At 60.5% G+C, this 16824-nt stretch overlaps 1 protein-coding gene across 25 annotated transcripts in view; it reads right to left on the bottom strand.

Annotated features, from left to right (window-relative positions):
- The window catches only part of EXD3 (exonuclease 3'-5' domain containing 3), an 81375-nt gene that overhangs the window by 39355 nt on the left and 25196 nt on the right, over positions 1 to 16824 (bottom strand). For 21 of the 25 annotated variants that reach the window (XR_011999777.1, XM_072748125.1, XM_072748129.1 and 18 more), the window contains 5 exons: positions 13244 to 13308; positions 7983 to 8156; positions 7547 to 7714; positions 1968 to 2021; positions 842 to 981 (listed from right to left, as the gene is read on the bottom strand). Coding sequence is in view for 24 of the 25 variants with exons in the window: in XM_072748125.1 (XP_072604226.1) it covers positions 842 to 981; positions 1968 to 2021; positions 7547 to 7714; positions 7983 to 8156; positions 13244 to 13308 (601 nt within the window). In the remaining variant the exon portion in view is untranslated. The remainder of the gene's footprint in view (positions 1 to 841; positions 982 to 1967; positions 2022 to 7546; positions 7715 to 7982; positions 8157 to 13243; positions 13309 to 16824) is intronic. The other 4 variants (XM_072748137.1, XM_072748138.1, XM_072748136.1 and 1 more) reach the window with 2 other exon arrangements.

The raw sequence follows: 16824 nt of genomic DNA, 5'->3' as shown, positions 1-16824 counted from the left end.
GAAGGAAGCCATTGTGTCTTTTTCAGATATTTTCTTCTGCTCCAATCTTGTCTTCTCATTTAAAAAAATATCTTTGAGCAATCTCCACACCCAATGTGGGGTTCAAACCCAAGACCCGGAGATCAACACCCTCATGCCACGCCAATGGAGCCAGCCGGGTGTCACTCCTGTCCCTTTCCACATATGGAGTAACAGCGATGACCCCACACTAGACGTCCTGGCGTGGTGCCACACGTGCTCTGTCTGCTTCACAGCACGTTAAGTCACAGCCCTTGAATGCAGACAAAATCAGTCCCATTTTAGGAATGAGGAAATAAACCCAGAAAGGGAAAGTGACTTGCCCATAGCTCTGGGGGCGTGGGCCCAAAGCCAGGCTGAATCTCAAGAGGGATGGTCCCAGGGCTGGGTGGCTCAGGGCACCTCCACAGACCTCCAGGCACTACTTCACACTGTGGCCACCCCAGACACATGGCCATCCCTGTGCCCCACATGCAGGTGACACCTTTGTGTCATATATGGACGTAGTTGAAAGGAACCCACAAGGGCTCCAGGCGTGCACAAGTGAGGGTCACAAGGTGATGGGATGAAGGAAGGAGTAATGGACAGGCACCGTGACTCCCAAAACTGGGTAAAAAATGATTCATGCAACACGGAGAATTATTTTTGTTCATCGAAGAGGGTTACCGGTCTCTTATCTGGTTCCAACCCTGTGTGGCCTCTGGGCTCCAGAAGCAGGCCCCTCTCTGGCTGAGCTTGCTGTGATGTGTGTGTGTGTGTGTGCGGGGCATGCACAGGGCTTTCCTGTTTGCCTGCTGCCACCCCTGGGCCTCCATGCGCTCACCTGGCAACAACTCTGATGTCAAAGTCAGGCTGGCACCAGGAGTCCAGGAGGACCAGCAGCCTCCTCTGCAGGTCCGGGAAGCCAGCTACATAACGCTCCACAAGGTTCACCTTGTCCTGGAGAAGCAGCGGGATGCTCATCTATGATGGAGCACATCCTGGGGTCACAGCCTTGCAGGTGCCTGGTGCCTCCACCCTCCAGCCAGGACCCCAGACTCACCTCCTACCCAGAGGAGGGAGTGGCCAGAGCATCAGAACTGTGAAGACCAGAGACCTATTCAGGTGACCTGCCTCCCTGGGGGTGCAGAGGCTCAGACATCCGTGACTCCCAAGTGGCTCCCAGGGCATGGTGCCCTCATCCCAGCCCACGCTGTGCCAAGTGCACATGGGCACAGACACACGCAAGCCCCATGGCTCTCTGGGCCTGGTCCTGGGCTCTGTGCTCATTCTATCTGCACTGCAAAGGACTGGAGGCCCCAAGAGGCCATGGGGATCCTGGGGAAGATCAGCTGTCCCCTTGTCTTCAATGAGCTGTGGTGGGAGGCAGGAAGGACACTAACCATGAGCAGTAGCCCCGATGGCCCAGAAATGCCTCCTTGCTGGCACAGACAAGCCTGCGCATGGTACCTGGCACATGCCCACAAGGGCCCTGAGCTGCCCAAGCCTCCAGGAAGCTCCGAGGAAGCCTCTGGTGGTAGCACGGCCTTGGGACACTCTGGCCATTTCTACTGTAAGGGCCGGGCCTCAACAAAGCCCCCTCCCAGGGGTCCCAACAGTAGACCCCTCCTCACCTCCTTCCCACTCCATGTGACCACATAGGTCAGGCTGCCCGGAACCCAGACTGAACAGGGACCCATCTGCCAGGATGGGACCTCAGGGGAAGTCCCACTCCTGAGAGTCCCTATGGCCACAGCCTTCTGAGCATGTTACCCCTAAGGCCAGTGACCACCCTCTTGGGCCCCACAAGTGACCTTGGCCCTCAGCACCCTGAGACCCCCGACCCCTCCATGAGGAGCAAAGGCCAGGGCTCACAGGTAGGAGAATGTCCCCCCACAAAACCACGTTTCTGGAGACCTAGGGTCTATCCAAGTGGGAACCTCCACACTTTGCATGAGAAAGATGCTCACCTTTTCAACATCAAGTCCTGGCTGTAGCTTCAGCTTCATGCCCAGCAGAGCAGCCTGACAACCACAAATGGAGCAGGTGACAATGGGCCTGGTTGGGGGCTCCCACCCTTCCATGCCTCCCAGCCACTGTGGGCACAGGACAGGGCTTGTTCAGATCCAAGGGCCTGGAATCCAGAAGCCTCTTGGCAGACAAGTCCCCCACCTCACGTGAACGAGGCTCCACCTGACATGGAGCAGGTGGGAACAACCCAGCCAGGTGGGCCCTGCCAGGCTAGGGGGTGGTCTGGATGGGGCATGGGGCAGGTGCTGGGCCCAGGTGGCTCTGGTCAGGGGTTGCTGATGAGTGGACAGAGGACCAAGAGGGACCGGCAGACAAGAGGCAGGAGCTCTGTCACCCCCCCCCCCCCCCAGACGTTGGCCCACTGTACTCTGCCCACTACCTCCCAGAGCTGCCCTCCACCTGCAAATGCAGCATGGCCAGTCATGGTGCTCACAGCCAGGGGCCAGGGCTGATGAGCCTTGCCTCTGGGCACCCTGGGGGCCCCTGAGCACTTTCCACAGGGCACACCCAGTGGACAGCCCAGAAAGAGCAGCCGAATACTGCCTGTCGGGAAGGTGGGCTGGCCCGGGGGAGGGGAGGCTGGAGCAGGATGTGCTGTGGTCTGTGGGTGCTGGGGGGATACAGGAAGCTGCCCCTGGGGACCAAAGACAGGGAGGCTCTGTACCCCAAGCTTCCTGGTGAGAAGGGGAGGGCAGAGGTCCCAGGACTAGGGAAGTGGGCCCCGCAGAAGGCCCTGACCCCGGGGCCCCACTCACGGCCACAGGGACCCCTCCTCCGACCCGGCGCAGAGTGCGCCCGGGGCCCTGAGCGTCCGCACGTACCGCGGGCCGGGCTACTATTAATAATTTCCATACATCGCGCTCCTATTATGAGCAAAAATAACCGGCGGAGCAGCCGGGCGCCCCGCCCCACGCAGCTCACACAAAGGACCAAAATAGCGGCCTGGGAAAGGCCCGCTCCGGCTCCGGCCTCGGATCGCGCGGGGTGGGGGCGCAGGGCCAGGGGCCTTTCCCTTGAGGCGCTGACCCGGCGCCTCCGCAGCCTGGCTGCTGTCCAGGGCTCGCCCGCCGCCAGCCCCGCGGGGCCCTGAACGGGGTGGGGGGGTTGGGGGAGGGGAGGGACCAGGGCTGTGGGAGGGGTCCAGGTGCGGGGGTGGTGGTGGTGGTGGTGGTGGTGGTGCAGGGGAGGGGAGGGGCCAGGGCTGTGGGAGGGGTCCAGGTGCAGTGGTGGCGTGGGGGGTGTAGGGGAGGGGCCAGGGCTATGGGAAGGGCCAGATCTGGAGGAGGGGCCCAGGGCTGTGGGAGGGGCCAGGGCTGTGGGTGGGGTCCAGGTGCGGGGGGGTGGGGGCCTGGGGGGTATTATCGGTTCTGGATGGGAGAACCCGTGAGGCACTAAGGGAGCACCCAGCGCCCTCAGGAAGGCTAGCACCGCACCCTGCTGGCCCCGCACATTATCAGAAACCTGCACCTGTCCTGCCTCCTTCAGCTTCTTGGCTCCTCCAGGGTCAACACCTGCAGCTGGGCTCGGTCAGGAAGGGGGTGGGAGGCAGAGCTGGGGGCTTGGAACGCTCCCACCCTCAGACCAGGCTGTGGGCCAGTGACCCTGGGAGAGGTGAAGCAGGGGAAGCCACAAGGGGTAGGAGGTGGCAGAGATGACCTGGGGTGCTGGGCTGCCGCCCCCTCACTCCCTCTGCTGGGGTCCTCTGCCTTGGGTCCCCTAAGGACAAGAGTCCATCTGTGCTCTAGGCCCCAGCCCTCAGTGGGGTGGGAGGATCTTTGACCCCCCAGCCATCCAACAACCCCTCTGAATCCTGGAGTGAGGCCTCAGGCTTGGGGTGTAGGGTAGTCCGGAATGGTGGCCGGGGTGGAGGGGGCCAGGGTGGGCCCAGGGCGATCACAGCAGCAGGAACGGCTTCACCACAGAGAGCAGCCGGCAACCACTCACCACGTCCTGAGGATCTTTGCCCTCTCCCAGCAGGGATTCCCCAAGGTGCCAGGGAGGTCAGGAGGGCCCTGCTGTGCCCACGCCAGCCCCTCATCTGTTGCCCTGTCATCAGGGCCCTAGTCAGCAGTGGTGCCCACCAGCACCCACCAGTACCCACCGCAGGTGGACAGCTCAGACCTCACTTGTGCACACCCCACCTGCCCACGTAATCACTGTTGTAAGGAGTCAGAGTGCTCAGCAGGGCCGGTGGCCTGTGTCCTCTCCCCGCTTCTTCCAGAGCAGTGGCTTTTCATCCGGAGCTCTCCCAGCACTCAGGGTACCCCCTCCTTCATACTGTGTGGATGCCACAGTGTGCAGCTGGCACACCCAGTGCTGGATGCAGCCCTGGGATGAGGTGGGAAGGGCTCTGCACCTGGAGGACAAGATGGGTGCCCCGGTTCCCTAGGGAGTGGACAGTGACCTGGGGAGATGGCTGACGCAGAACCCCCTCCTCCAGGAAGCCCCTTGCCTTGCCTGGCTTCTATCTTTGGGACTTGGGGGCGCTCCGGGTAGTTCTCTCATTGTCATCAGGCCTGGCTTACAATCCATCTCTGATCACTTTTCTGTCTGAGCTCCTGCTGAGGGGACAGCAGACCAAGCTGCCCACTGCCCACTGCGCTGTCACACAAGAGACCCAGCAGGTGTAGGAAGATCACCTGCTGATCCAGGGAAGGTAGGAGGGGCTCAGACCCCACAAAAGGCGGAGGACTGGGCCTCCTTGGCACCTCCCAGGCCTTCCTGGCCTCTGCATGGCGGCCACTGAGAAGAGACACTGCGCTGCCCAGCATCTGGGTCAGAGCAGAGCTGTAGATACCTCTGGCCTGACAGGTGCCAGAGCTGCTGCCTTTGGGGAAAATAAGAAAACCCGGAGGGGCCAGGGTTGCCACCGTGGGAACAGTGTACATGGACCCCCAGGCTGCCCACTCCGTTGGGCAGGAGGGCTGGGCAGGTGCCCAAGCAGCCGAGCCCAGACTCAGTAGCCTCAGACCTGGGATGGGCCTACCTCCCACCTCCACAGCTCGGCTTGGGCCTGGAGCCAAGGGCCTTTCTTTCCTCCCCCCCAAGCAAAGCTATCTTTTTACCTTGATAAGCTGTTTAAAAAATGTAAATAAAATAACTCAGTAGACAAAAGCAGGCATTCATCCCGCCTGGAGCCAGCCGCCGCCCTCGACATGAAATATCGGCGCACATTAAGTCGTGAGTCCCTGCTAATCCGAGCGGACAGGCCTGAATGCGGCCCCTTTCGCCGGGCGCGGCGGTGGCCACTGGAGCATGCACCGCCTGCCGGGCGGCCCCGCTTGGGGACAATGGCTTTTCTTCGCAGAAGGGGCCTGTGCGGGACAAGAGCCCCCTTTGTGTTGGGATTCCTGCCTTGGAGCGTGAGGGAGGTGCATTCAGCCGGCCCTAGACACTCTTTGAAAGGCTCGGGTGTAACATAAGACGCCGAAACACTAGCCTGCCTTCTGCCTCCCGCATTCTTGCAAGCCCAGCCGCCCATTCAGCCTGCGGAGAATGGCCTTGCGCCACAGGAGCAGAGCCCCAGTCACATTGTCCCCGGCGTGGTCATCTTGGTTTCTCAGCGCCCTTCACCAGTCTCGAGACAAGAGCCCAGGCTGGGGCAGGACAGCCGCCAACACACGGCCCTCATTTCCAAGGATCAGGGTCTGGCAGTCCAGGTGAGGCCTACCTTGCAAATAGCCCCCTGGCTGGGACTGGCCTCCCAGGGAAGAAGCCCCCATCCCACCCCCCATGGGGTGGGCCTGGGGTCCTGCCCTGGTGCCTGCCAAGCCCTGAGCCAGCACAGGCGCAGGAAGTATGTCCAGAAGCAGCACTGTCCACAAATTAGGTTTGATTTTGGGCCCGATGAGGCCCTGGGTGGAGGTGAGCCAGGACTGAGCCTCTGGATACCCCAGAACATAGGAACTCTGACTCGGTGGGAATGCACCCCTGAGCTGGGCGCCCCAGAACTTCTCCAGCGCTTGCCTCCCTGCGTTGATCCTCCCCCTCAGGGCACAGAGATGCCGCGGGGACCCCTGTGCCTACAGCAACAGCTCAGAGACGCCCCACATGGAGTCTCCTCCCTACTCACCGCAGACTCCTCTTCCCTTCTGCCTCATGTACACCCGAGCCACTCCCAGGGCTCCTGGTCAGCCTCCATCTTCTCTCAGAAAATTCTGGACTTAAGTGAGAGCTGGTACTGCTCACAGAGGAGACTCAACGAACCCACCGAGACCCTCAGGGCCCCACGAGCTCTTACCCAGAGACTGGTAACTACTAAACCCATGCTTCCACACTTGCTCTTTCAGACCCAGGCCTCCCCAGGACAAGGGAGCCAAATGACCTGTCCCCGCCAGGCCCCATGTTCAAAAGCATTGCATGCAATAGAGGACTCTCTGCTGTCATGACCAGTAACCTGTGCCCCACACTGAGCTCCTGCAAAGACACATGAGCATTAGGCCGAGGGGCTAGTCCTGGGGATCACTGGTAAGGTAGGATGGGGGTCTGGCCCAGCCTGCACGGCAGGGAGCCAATGGACCCTCAGGGGGCACCACCACTGGTCAGACCTGGTCCAACTGAACCATCGAATAGTAGGAGTTGGGCCACCCCAAGTGAGGGCAGGGCTGCTGGATGGGTCCAGAGAGGTGGCAGGCATAGCATTCAGGGCTCTTGGGGCACTGTTCTTACTGTTGGGACAGAAGCAAAGTGGCCAGTCCCCAGGCCTGGTGTGGGTGTGACTGCAGGGTCCCCCCAACAAGGACACAATGGGAAGGTACTGTCTTCAGCCAGCAGCTGGGCCCAGAGAGAACCGGACTGCTCGCCCCCAGGCCAGGTCAGCAAGAGGCCGAGTGGAGGGAGAAGGCCTTCAACCCCACAGGGTCATGCAGGTACTCCTGGGTCAAAGCTCCCCTGGCCTGGGAAGCTCTGGGCCGGGAGGGTGTGGGAGATCCCGCAGTCTGACCTAGGCCCAAGGGGTGGCAAGTGTGGGCACAGGGACCCCCCACACTACTGATCCTCTTAACCCCCACAACTGTTTCTGGGAGTTGACAAATGAGACTGGACAGCAGCATCTCAGGTAAGTGGCTCTGCCATAGGGCTTCCGGGCAGAGCCAGAGGATCCTTGGACCGCTGAGCATATTTGAGGACCCAGTGGGCACCTCAAGACAGAGGACCCCAGGTGCCGTGCCACCTCATACGTGCCAGTATGAGGGGCTGCTCCCAGGCCTATTCAGCTTGGTGAGTATGAGTGTCTCCTAGGACCCCAATGTTGGGCACAGGCCTGAGCTGGGTTCTGGGGGTGGCTGGTCCCTGAAGCCTCTGCATCAGACCTGAAGCCCCCTCATGCAGCCCCCATAGTGGAGGGACAGAGAGGACACTTCCAGGGTGGACCCTGTGAGCCTCCTCGGCCCGGTTTGTGCCTGCTGCCTGACCCCACATGCAGACCCGGCCCGTGGCCCCAGGATCAGAAGGCATGCCCCTGAGCCCTTCCCCCGAGCCCTGACCCACGACCCACGACCCACATGGGGGTCACACTCACTTCTTTGAACTTGCCCTCCTGGTGGAGTTGGTGGACATGAGTCAGCAGGGGGCTCTGGTCTGCATCCTGCAGCTGGAAGATGCTCACCAGTGGTTCCACCAGCACAGGGGGGCTCTCAGCAAGGACCCTGAGTGCACGGGCCTGCAGCTGCTTCAGCTTCAAGCTGCACTGGGGGGCAGACAGCAGCCTCAACTGGGGTCACAGTGCTGGGGCAGGCCTTATGAGGAATCCTGCACTGGCCACCTTGTGCCCACAGTGCACACTCTAGGCAGGCAGGGCCGAGAGGGGAGGGGCACAGGTGGGGAGGTGGAGGGTCAAGCCCACAGACCCGGAAGCCCAGGCAGTCTTAAGGCGCCACACCCACCAAGGGTGAACGAACTCAGCTGGCTACAGAGGCCAGATGGCTGTGGCCTGTGGGGCTGTGGGCAGGGCTCACCTGGGCTGGCCCTGGGAGTGGCTGTGCCTGCAGCCAGTGCTGCAGCTGACAGGTAAGCCAGGACTCCAGGGAGGGGCCCTTCTGCTGCCAGCCCTGGCTGCTCTCCAGCATGGCCAGGAGTCCCGTCCGCGGATCGTCCAGGGCATCAAAGCCCCGCCAGGCCTCCTCCCGGAGCTGTGGAGACACAGACACTTGTTGCTGCTCTGTCAGGCTCCAGGCCTCCTGGCACAGCCTCCCTGACCTGCGTGGTCCAGGGTGTGATTGGCTCAGAGGGACCTGGGGTGAGTCAGGGTCATCCTCCCCTCTCGGGGCTCTGGCCTGGTCTGACTGCTGTGGCCCTGGGTCCCACTAATGGTCCCGTAAAGACAGAGGCTGGGTCCCCACACAGACTGAGGGTGGGCACTGTCTGAGCTCCAGTCATTCTGCCTCACTCCCACTACCTGTGTGATGTCCAGGACCCGCACCTGCCTTCAGACTCAGTGACGTGTTGGCAAGCGACAGGAAACAGATAAGAGAAGGAAAAAACCCATACCAAAAAATGCCTTTGGTGTGCTTTTCCACGTCTTGCAGAAGATTTGGAAACACGTGAACACTGACAGAAGAAACGCATTCCACTCAGGCGAGTGGGTGTCATCCCAGGGCCACCCTGGTGCGTGGCTGGCTGGCTGCGCCCTGGCCTATCAGCCATGAGATCCCTGGGGCACCCTGCAAGTCCAGGGCCTGCTTGCAGCTGCAGGCTTCTCTAGGTGTCCATCACTCAGGGCAGGTACCCTGACACCCGAGGCCATCCTAGGGGCCACTGTCCCCCATCTCCACCAGCTGCCCATGCCTTCCAGGGACATGTGAAAAAAGACCCCCAAGGCTGACCACTGCCTTCTTGCTCCTGGAAGGACAGATAGAGAAAGGCACTCTCTGGCCTTTGGTCCCAACGTGTATAGGTCCAGTCCCCCCTCGGGGCCCCGAAGAGTGACTCTGAGAGGCTCACAGAGCAGAGTGGGGTGGCTGTGTGGGTGGGACTTGTGGCTCCCAGTTACTGGCCAGCCAGCTCTTCCACTTGGAAGGTGAGCTCAGGTCAACACCCATCTCCTTTCTTCCCTGGAGAGTGTCCACCAGCCAGGCAGAGGGTGTACAGCCTGCCACGATCCAGGGCAGGAGGCTGGAAGGAAGAATCCTGCCCAAGGAGGCCCTCCAGCTCTGGGCCCAGTGCTCACTGACCAGGGGCCACAAAAATCGAAGGCTTTTCCAGAAAAGCCACCATCCTTCCTGTGACAGGGTGATGGGCAGCCAGGTGTAGATGAAGGATGCCCAAGGGGCCCTAGGAGGTCACACAGACCCCTTCCCAGTGGGATGGCCCCTGGAACCCCCATATCCCCTCCATGGTCAGCTGTGGGCCAGCTCCTTCCATTGGGTTGTCCAGCTGCCCTTCATGGTGGGAGCTTCTGTGGTGGTCAGCAGAAGGGGAGCAAACGGGCAGGCCCTTCTGAGATGGTCACTGCCTATTGCTGTACGGTGGCAAGATGCTGGCCATGTCCCCACCTATGAGAAGGCTCCAGAGGACAGCTTAAGGGGACCAGCACACGGCCTGATGACTATCTGCTTCCAGGGGCCCAGGATGCTGGATGGTCACCCTCTGTGAATGCAGAGTGCATGGAACTTGTCCTGACACACCAGACACAGTCGAGGTGCCCAGAGCAAAGGGGGTCTGGGGCTTGGAGTGATACCATGGAGGTGACGCTCACTGTTTCTGGGGCCACTGTGGTAGTGATGCTCATCATCCCTGGGGCCAAGGTAGGTGCATCCCTGAAGGAGCCAAGACCCTACAGGGCATCTGCGGGCCTTGCTTATGGCTGTCACTACTGAGGGCATGTCCTTGCTCACTGTGGCATCTTCCCTGGAGACAGGAGGCCTTCAGCAGCCCCAGTGACCTCCCCAGGATTCTGCTGACCCAGCCGGGGTCACAGGCTCCCCCACTGCTAGTGACTAAGCGACCATGGAGGGAAGTCACCAGGGAGGCTGTTGGCCACACGGCCCTTCCCATGTCTCGGCCTGGAGAGCATCTGGGAGCCAGGCTGGGCTGGAACTCTCCTCAGGAGAGACATTCTTGGGTCTGGAGCTCCAAGTCACCTGCATCCTGCTTGTGCGCACCTCTTCCCACACAAATGCCTCTGCTGTGCTCAGACAGCACCAGTGCCCCCAGGCCATGGGGCCCACCCACAGAGCTCTGGGCTGCAGGCAGGGCTGCAGGCGCAGCTCTGAAACAAGGGCCACGGCCCCTGCATCCACCATGCAGACGATGCTTCCCAGACATTCAGGGCAAATGTCTACTTAGTTCCAGTGTAATTTTGAAACCACCGTGCTTGAGCCATCTGGCAGCTTACTGAAAGTGAAACACAGACTTTCTCCTGCAGCATTAGGGTGAACAGGAGACTTGGCAAGTCTCCCTGTACAAACACCCAGCAGACGCGAGGGGTCTGCGAGGAAGGAGGCCCAAGGTCCCAGGGTGGCCACATGGAGGTGGGGCCATAGGCATCTCCCTCCACGGGGTGCACGGGGCACACGGGCTGACACGTCACACACATGGTCCTGGCGACGCTGCCCCAGGGGAGGCTGGCGGGCAGGAACCCCTGTCACGCTGTCACTGCCCGGCCGGCACACTTCCAGTGGGAGAGAGCTTTGCTAAGATGAGCTCAGGAGGACCCACAGAGCACAGGGGACAGTCACTAGGGCTGCTGGGCAGCAGGCAGGGAGAGCTCCAGGGACAGGGCAGGGGGATGCGGGTCTGGGAATGAAAGAAGACAATAAATGTGCCTGAAACTGTGGAGAAGTGAAAATTAAGGGAGGAACACAGGAGCCCCAAGGGATGGCTGGGCCCCACCTGCAGCCCCCAGACCCCTGCAGCCGCCAGGTGTACCTCACATGCGAGGTCCCAAGCCCACCAGCCATCCCTCATTCTGGAAGGTGGAAGTCCAGCCCGCGGCTCCTCTGTGTTGCTCTGGCCTATGCCTGTGGCCCCATGTCTATGCTTACAACCCCTGGAACCCTGGCTCTGGGACTGTGGCTACTGCCCTGTCCCTCCCTCCTGCCATCTGGCCGCCCCTCGCCAGCTTGCACTGCAGAGGTGAAGGTGCTGCCTGCCCCATCTTGACCCCACAGGTTCCTCGGGCTTGAGCGGAGCCAGAGCCCCCCCAAGACCTACTCCAGCACCCTGGTTCTGCCTTAGGAGGGCCACAGGTTGGCTGGGACTTGACGTTTCAAACAAGCTCCCAGGGGTCTGGCGTCCTGGGCCCCGCTGCAGGGGGCACAGGCCTTTCCACACTCCCCTCCCTGTGCCAATTGTCTCTCCTCCCGTCCCCACCCAGGGGGGCTCTGTGGACATCTGTCCTCGGGTCCAGGCCCCACTCTACACCAGTCATGGACTCCACCTGCAGCCTGCATCCTGGCCACACCAGCATCCAAACCTGCCACTCCTGCTGCATCTTTAAGGGGGAACCACAGCCCCCCACCATCCCATTTCCTTCCTCTTAGGATCCAGCTTCCAGCTTTCCTGCCCTGTTCTCCCAGGACCCTGGAACTTCTCCAAGCTCGGCCAGCCCTCAGGACGCCACTACTGTCACACTGGTCCCTCCGCCCCGTGGTCCCTGGTGGCCCTCCGCCGTCTGCTTCTGGGCCACTGGGGCATCTCCAGAGTCGAGCTCACTCACTGGGCCCCGGACCAGTTCTGGTGGGTGAACCCGGTGAAGATAGCACGTGTTTCTCTAAGCTCCCCGGGAGCCACCAGGTGGGGACCATGACTGCCTGGCACACTCACGGGCAAGACCTGCCACACACAGGCCTCTCTGGCACTGAAAATGAGAGTATGTGCTCCTTCCTGTGTGGGCTTGGAAGTGAGGAACGGCCGGCATTAGAGATGCCTTAATGAAGAGGGAGCCCTGAGCTGGAGGGAATGTAGCCCGTCAGGGCCGTAAGTACCTGGGGAAGAGGAGACTGCACATGAGGCCCATGGCAGCGGTGGTGGCACCTGCCAGAGTGGAGAGGCAGCCATAGAAGATAGGCTGGCCCCATTTGGGTTCTGGAGAGGCGGGAAGCACCTCAGGTTGGCAGCCACACCACTGCGGTGACACTCCCTGGGAAAGGAAGAAGCAGGAAGTGCCCCACAGACGGTGCCACAGCCCCGGACCTCGAGCACCCAGGCAAGACAGTCTGTGGGCTCCTCCAGACTCTCTGGGGACGAGGACTCCTACCCTCATCCAGCTGCCCCAGGAATGAATAGAAGGGAGGTGTTCAACGCAGCCCTGAGTTAGTTCCCCTTGACGCAGGACAGACAGACAGATGCCCCAGGCACTCACCAGGCGAGGCGCAACCAGGGCGTGCAGGGCGGCTTGAGTGGGGCTACCTGTGAGGCCAGTTCCCCAAATAACACAGTCACCTTGCCTCAGCATTAACCCAAGGCCACGGGATACAGAATTTAAAGAGCTTTTGGTTTTTGCAAAGACTGGATTTCTCTAGCTGATGGCTGGACGGGGTGGCTCAGAGCCTGGATGCATCAGTCCAGGGGGCTGACCACCACCACAGAGCCCAGGCCTGTCCCCTGACACACACAAGTGTGGCTGACCCACAGGCCAGGTGCTGGTACCCCTCCCCCCCTTTGCTGCGAAGCAAGCCGTGGGCCTGGCAGGAGCGTCCTCAACGTCCCCAGCTCGGGGACACCACTCCTCCACCAGCCTGTAGCCCTTCCTACCCTGGATGAACTGCCCACCCTCAGCCAGGAGTGGGAGGCAGGACAGGAGACACGGGCCTCAGCCCTCTGGCCTTCACAGTGATGACTGCTACGTACCCACCCTGGAGCCAGGGCAACTTTGTTCTTCTGCTTCAGGGAGCCAAGGGCAGGGCAGGGCATCCAGGGTCAGGGGTACTTCTGCTATCCCCAGGGCCAAAGCTGCCCTCCAGGCACAGGCCATGGCGGGACCACTGAGTGGCTATGGGAAAGCATGCAGCCCCCTGCCAGGGCCACATGCATCCCCAGTGGGATGGCCAGATCAGTAGTCGCTGGACGGGAGCCATGAGAAGGCCTGTGAGATCCCTGGGGCCCCTGTGCCATGCAGATGCTGAGTGGTGGTTGCAGGCCCTTCCCTCCTGCTCTCGGCCCCAGTGTCCAGTGGGTATTGGCCCAGGGCTCCCACCCCCACGTGTCTGCCGGAATTTTCAGAGAGGGTGGCCCACTGAGGCCAGCAGAGGTGCCCGCGCTCCGTGCGCTCACTCACCTGCTGCAGTTCCCGCGTGGACCACAGTTTCTGCAGGGCCTGCAGGAACGGAAACGGGTCCTGGCCTGGGGGGTACAAGACAAGGTCTATGCAGGACCCCCCATCCCTCACCTTGACCAATGCCCGGGGGCTCTGCATACGTGACACCCACTGCCTGTGGACTCTTGTGCCTCTCTGGCCAGAGCTGCCTGCTGCCCCTTCCCTGGGACCTGGGGCCTGCCTGTCCCGCAGTGCTTGCTGCGAAGTGCTGCTGCCCACAGTATGGGGGAAGCCAAGCCTCGTGTTTCAGGGGTGCTGGGCCATGGGCCTTGGAGTGGCCACACTGCATGGCCAGGAAAGGGGCATCAGACAACAGGGCCAAGGTCGCAGCACTGACCGTCAGGGCATGCCTGGTGGGCCACAGCACCCCCACTCTCCATGTCACTCATGGCCTCCCATCCACCGCCCACCTAGTCTGGCCTCCAGCCCTTGCTGCCCCCACACAGGCTGGCTACACCCTGAAGCCTCCCCAGCCACACCCCAGGCCGTCTCTCACTTGCCCACATCCCCAGCCCACCATGGGACTGAGGGCTGGGGACCCTGCTGGGACACCCCTCCTGCTGGACAAGGGGCTGTGCCCTTACAGTGGGTGCAAGGTCAATGCCAGGGAGGGAGGGCTGGCCGGGGAGGCGGCTACTGCCCTGTCCACCTTGGGAAGGAGAGCAGCCAGAGTCACCCACAGCCACCAGCGCCCCCTGGCTGTCTCAGGAGGGCCCGCCCCACCCCCTCCAGCCCCCTACCCCAGCCCCTCAGGGCAGGGCCACCCTGCTTGGCCTGTCCCAGCTTCCCTGGCTCACCACACAGGCCCCAGGACTGCAGGAACCCCTCCTCGTCCAGTAGGTCCTGCTGCCCCCGGGATGTTACAGAGCAGGCCCGGCAGGGCTGCCAGGTGAGCCTGGAGTGGACAGAGCCTGCTGTGTGTGCAGCTCCGGGGATGTGGACAAGCCCTGGCACTCAGGTCTCCCTCAGGACCCCAGCCGTGACCCTCACACAGTAGACAGCAGAGTAGGGCCCAGATGGGCCCACGAGCTGGGGGACGGGAGGTCCCCAACAGGTGCCCTGGGTCACATCTGAGGGCTGAGGGGCCCAGGGGCTTCACCTGCCCATCCACCAAGCATTGGGGGCCACGGGGCTCAGGCAGGAGACCAGATGTAGCCAGATAGGTGGAGACAGCTGGACCTAGCTGGGGAAGACATGGACCGCCAGGGTGAGACTCCATGTGCAGCAGGGGCAAGTGAGCGACACACTGGATGCATCCCAGGGCAGCCGGGACCTAGGCGGCATTCATGGACGGAACAAAGGGAAACCACATGTGCCTTGCGGGAGATGCAGAACAAGCACTTCAGGCAAGTAATTTCTGTTGGTGGTTTAAGAAACAAGTCTGCAAATTAGGAATAGAGGCGACCTCATTGGCCAGAAAGGAAGATGTTTGTAGGAAACGTGCTTAGCTGAAAGCATTCCCAGGGCTGGGGCACAGGCAGTGGGAAGGGGCAGGCAAGGCTGACATCTGGAGCCTTCCTCACTCCGGTCTGCCTGTACATGATACATGACTTGGCGCTAAGGAAAGACGAGTGGTCGGGCCAGGAGAAGGCACGGAGAGGAGGAAGCTGTCAGCACAGGCACAGGTGGCAAGGCCCTGGCCCTGAGACGTCTTGGAAGAGGCACCGCTATGGAGGCTGTGAGCTGTCTGAGTGGGGCTGCCCCAGTGGACACATGCCCATCCTGCCCCAGTCCAGAGGGCACCCTGACACAGCCCCGACGTCCAAGGGGGGGCTCTGGGTGCCCGCATGCCAGCAGGGCTTCGTGAGGATGTGCCATGCAAGAGGCCATGTTTGTTGGATGTGAGAAATCGCTGTACCTCCCAGATTCTGCTGTAAAACCTAAAACTGCTCTAGAAAAAAATAAGTCTTTAGAAATCAAAACAAGAAAATAAAAACATCGCCACTCAAAACATAATTTTTTGCAAAATTGTGAAGAATCAAAAGAGGAGGTATTAGGGGTGCCCAGTCAGTTGAGCGTCTGACTCTTGATTTCTTTTTTTTTTTTAATTTTTAAGAGTTTATTTATTTATTCATAGACACACACACAGAGAGAGGCAGAGACACAGGCAGAGGGAGAAGCAGGCTCCGTGCAGGGAGCCTGATGTGGGACTCGATCCCGGGTCTCCAGGACCACACCCCGGGCTGCAGGCGGCGCCAAACCGCTGCACCACTGGGGCTGCCCTGACTCTTGATTTCAACTCAGATCATGGTCTCAGGTTGTGACATCCAGCCCCAGGTTGGGCTCCACGTTCAGTGCAGAGCCTGCTTGAGATACTCCCCCTCTACACCTCCCCTACACTTTCACTAAAGATCAATGAATAGAGAGAAGGCATGAGGATTACACATCAGGCTTGTTCTAGAGTGGACACCACCCCACACAAGGCCAGCAACCAACAAATAAACATTAAAAACAGAATAGCACAAAAAAGCTAATATCTTTTTTTAAAAGATCTTATTGATTCATCCGAGAGACAGAGAGAAAGAAAGAGTGTGTGCACAAGCAGGGGGAGTGGCAGAGGGGGAGGGAAAAGGAAAAGCAGACTAAGCATGGGGCCTTGACATGGGACTTGATCCTATGACCTCGGGACCATGACCCGAGCCAAACACAGACACTCAGCCAACTGAGCCCCCAGATGCTCCCCAAATTCAAATTTTGTTGGATAAATCTAATAAAATAAATTCATGCAAAAAAACACAAAACCATAAAACACTGATATAAAGGGGATCCCCGGGTGGCTCAGTGGTTGAGTGTCTGCCTTCGGTCCAGGGCGTGATCCTGGAGACCTGGGATTGAGTCCGATATCAGGCTCCCTGCATGGAGCCTGCTTCTCCCTCTGCCTGTGTCTCTGCCTCTCTCTCTCTTTCTCTCTCTCTCTCTCTCTCTCTCTCGTGTTTCTCATGAATAAATAAATAAAATCTTTAAAAAAATACTGATAAAAAAATTAAGAGACCCAATAATGCAGGAAGGCCCTCCCCACACAAGAAAAGGGGTTGTCACCTGTCCCACAGGTGGTCAGGTGGTGTGTGTGTGTCCATGCACCTAACAATCTGCCCGAAGTCACAGTGAAGCAAGACCCCCACCCAGCATGGCACCAGCCTGGAGAGGATGGATCTGGACCCACGTCACCACCCCCAGCCTGAGCTGGGCACGCCTTGGACAGCCCTGTGGCACCGGCACCCTGTGACCCTGCTGAGCATGCTGAAGCATCCCCCGCCTCACACCCATGGAAAACGCACCCTCAGCCCCACAGCTGAGTGTGGGAAACACATAAACTGAGCCTTTGGGACAGTATCTTGATGACTTTGGGTGGAGAGGTCTCCCAAAAAACACTCTCACAAAAAGACTCCCACCTGTGGAGAGGACCCTGCAGGAGACTGGCACATCATGGACAGGTTCAGAGAGGACAGCACCCCGTTCTGCCTCCAGCATTTAAGGGGACAGCCCTGCACGCAGCTGCTTCCCCCACAGCCAGGACCGGTCCCCCACACTGGCCAAGAGGC

Source organism: Vulpes vulpes, chromosome 2 (genome assembly GCF_048418805.1).
Source record: "Vulpes vulpes isolate BD-2025 chromosome 2, VulVul3, whole genome shotgun sequence".
Classification (NCBI taxonomy): Eukaryota; Metazoa; Chordata; class Mammalia; order Carnivora; family Canidae; genus Vulpes; species Vulpes vulpes.
Note: the sequence above shows the minus strand (reverse complement) of the source record. Positions and strands in the feature narration are given on the sequence as shown.